We start from the raw sequence: 3,073 nt of genomic DNA on the forward strand, positions 1-3,073 counted from the left end.
GTGTTGCCTCTCCTCGCAGTCGATGGGTTTCTGGCTGGTTATTGGGTCCGCAGGTTGTATGGATCGGAGGTAGAGCCTCTCCAGACATCGAACAATGGCCTTCCTCCAGTCAAGTCCTTTCATCTACTTAATGATATTAGTTCGCCCCGATCCAATGCAGTAATTTGAGCGTCTCGGCAGCCAGGCAGAACTGAGAAGATGACTCAGATGGGTATCAATGTAGTGTTTTTAAATTGGTTCTAAAGGGTGCATTTCCTGAATGTCCGAATCGTGAGAAACCAACGAGAAAAAAGTTGCCTTACCAATGCTCCAAAATGAACGGCTTACCTTTCACACTTTCCCATCAAATAATCGTAAGCGTCATCTTCTCAGGTCTCCCGCATGCGTTGTGGCGCTATCGTGAACTCACGTCAGAGGTCCACACAGAAGAAAATGAATAGTTGAATAAAGTCGTTATTTTTGTTTGTTTTTTTGCACACAAAAAGTATTCTCTTGATAAACTTAATGTTGAGCCACTGTAGTCACTTGGACTATTTTAACGATGTCTTTAATAACTTTTCTGGGCCGGCAAATAATTTACCTAGCAGCCTATGAAGGAGTGAGACAGCTTTCAGATTTCATCCAAAAATATCTTAATTTGTGTTCCGAAGATGAACAAAAGTCTTACGGGGTTGGAACAACATGACCGTGAGTAATTACTGACAGAATTTTTATTTTTGGGCGAACTAACCCTTTAAGTTTCTACAGTATAGAGTGGACAACAGTGTGCGTATACTGTTTATTTTTCAAATAAGTACATTTTTTAAAATCCACCATATATGTCATCATGTGAGAGCTTATTGAAACCTGACATTAGAACCAAATTCTTTAACAAGCTCGTTTTACTTTAAAAAAAAGTAATTTTGCATTTCTTTAAAAAAAACTATTAATTGATCATTGATAAAGTCACAATCATAATTTAGCACAGAATATATTTTGTAGATTTGTGACAAATCATATAAATGTGAAAGCTAATAAGGCCTTACATATTTAAATAAGAACACACTTTCCTAATGACTTGTAAAGTTTTATTATTGTGAATGAGTAATTACAGTAGAAAATGTTCAGAAGAGTAAAATATTTACAGAGGTAAAATTAAACTGCAAAATTTAATTTGAATCCCTTTATCAATTTTCATTTTAGATCTGATTAAAATAAATGATTTTTACCTATAAAATAAGAGACATGTGCACTTGTATAATTTCAGTTTAACATTAAGAACACTTAACACTATGCAATTTATCCACTAATGTACAAAATGATTTTACTGTAAAAGACAAAATTGTTATCTCAGCAGATTTGTTTGAGGTTCACAGTATATGAATTATTCATCATCGTCGTCATCATCATCATTATCGTCGTCATCGCCATCATTATCATCGTCATCATCATCATCGTCGTAGTCGTCATCCTCCTCATCATCATCCTCTGTGTTGACTGTTCCAGAGAGGACATCTTCTATCCAGTTTTCCAGTTCTTCGGGTGACGGCAGCTCATCATCATCAGGTATTTCCAACCAGACACTGTCCGCCTGTCATAGAGGCCATGAGTCAATATAAACATTTGTTATAATAATAATAATACATTTATTATTATGTACCATGACAGTGGGACAGATCCAAACATGAGAAAGATGGCCTTCATAATGAACTTAATGGATCTGGTTAAAAAAATTAAGTATTGCACTTACATCTGTAACATTTACTATTCCAATCTGTGGTCTAAAGAGGTCAACCTTGAAGCTCTTCTCCCAGTACGGAATGAGCTAAGATAGGAAATATGCATATGAAGAGGGGTTTAAAAAAAGAAAGCATTTTTCTTTCAGTTTCTGACATCCATTTTACATTACAGTACTGACTCAATATATTCATATCCGGACTTATTTTTAGTCACCAATGGGAAGTTGTCTGGGTCGATCCACACAATACTCAGGTCTGGATTGTGTGTGTTGTCTCTGGCAACCTCCTTCAAAATCTCCAAGAATTCAAAACCATCTAAAAAACAAATTTACGGTCAAGTCCTTATCTCATTAATTCCTTTAGTCAATCATGCTTGCACCAAACAAAAATCATTTGGCTTTATGACTTATGAATTAAGAGAGGTGTCCTGAAACTGCACATACCAGGGTCCTCCTCTTCTGCAAAGCCTACAATGTGAATTCCATTCAAATCATCCTCCTGCATAAGAGAACATTTATTTCAGTGTCATTGCTTTATGATATTTACATGTATTCCTCCACTCTGCATCGGGGTCCGATCACCCTCTGTCAGGGCATCATTTTTGTGATATAGCTGACTTTTCACTATCCCACTTATTGCATGACCATTCACTAAATAAATACATATAGGCAACGTGGACATAAAATATTGATTTGAGTTTAAATTATTTTATAACTGCATATCCTAAAATGTCTGCCAAAAAGAAAAGAAAAACATTGCATAAAACCAGACCAACAATATTACAATAAAATTAAGAGTCATGTCGTCTGGGATCAATTTTTTTACAATCGATAACTGAGATGGTGCAAGATAGTATTTGTATAAAAAAAAGAGAGAGTGCAAGTTCACATTGTTATATGAGAGGCATGAGACAAGAAACATTTTTTTTCAACTTAAAGTGTTCATGTTGCCTTAAAATTTAAAGTTTAGTCAACTTGAAATGTGAAGTTGTACTATGTGACAACTTCGATATTTGAGTTGGCTGAACTTACAATTTTAAGGCAGCACAAACTTATTTTTCTAACAATCTTTTTTTACAGTGAGTTTTATTGGTTATGTTTAGGTATGGGGTAGGGTTAAGGGATCTTGAATATGGTCATGTAGAATAAGGCATTAATATGTGCAAAGTGTTACCAAAGTTTTATTTAAAATATATTGCTCACCCAGGTCTCAAACATGTCCTCTGCCCTGAGCTTTCTAAGAGTTGGTCTGTGGAGGTCATTAGAAGATAGAAAGTTTGCGTGCCGAAACATTTTGCAAATATTTAAACTGTCAGTAAACTAATGTAATCTCTATTATCAGTGGTTGTCATGGAT

General features: G+C 35.1%; 1 protein-coding gene across 2 annotated transcripts; it reads right to left on the minus strand.

Moving 5' to 3' along the window:
• Positions 1–1,222: 1,222 nt before the first annotated feature.
• On the minus strand, positions 1,223–3,073 carry LOC143723293 (calsequestrin-2-like). Of its 2 annotated transcripts, XM_077215471.1 has the most exons (5): positions 2,921–3,065; positions 2,162–2,216; positions 1,933–2,033; positions 1,730–1,804; positions 1,223–1,570 (listed from the first exon to the last, which is right to left on the minus strand). In XM_077215471.1, exons 1-5 carry the CDS (start codon positions 3,008–3,010, stop codon positions 1,364–1,366), a joined length of 528 nt encoding a protein of 175 aa, XP_077071586.1. In that variant the 5' UTR covers positions 3,011–3,065; the 3' UTR covers positions 1,223–1,363. The 2 variants fall into 2 exon arrangements, with proteins under 2 accessions (XP_077071586.1, XP_077071587.1); XM_077215472.1 differs by lacking the exon at positions 1,730–1,804 and having other exon boundaries at positions 2,921–3,073.

This window comes from Siphateles boraxobius, unplaced genomic scaffold (genome assembly GCF_051911475.1).
Source record: "Siphateles boraxobius isolate OS27281-9 unplaced genomic scaffold, OSU_SipBor_1 7, whole genome shotgun sequence".
Lineage (NCBI taxonomy): Eukaryota > Metazoa > Chordata > Actinopteri > Cypriniformes > Leuciscidae > Siphateles > Siphateles boraxobius.

Bases quoted from the DNA above. Each gene is read 5' to 3' on its own strand.
- LOC143723293 (XM_077215471.1), bottom strand. From the start codon at position 3,010: ATGTTTCGGCACGCAAACTTTCTATCTTCTAATGACCTCCACAGACCA. The intron at 2,034-2,161 runs GTATGTGCAGTT...TTTGTTTTTTAG, and splicing joins TGCAGAAGAGGAGGACCCTG to ATGGTTTTGAATTCTTGGAG. The intron at 1,571-1,729 runs GTAAGTGCAATA...CCTCTATGACAG, and splicing joins GAATAGTAAATGTTACAGAT to GCGGACAGTGTCTGGTTGGA.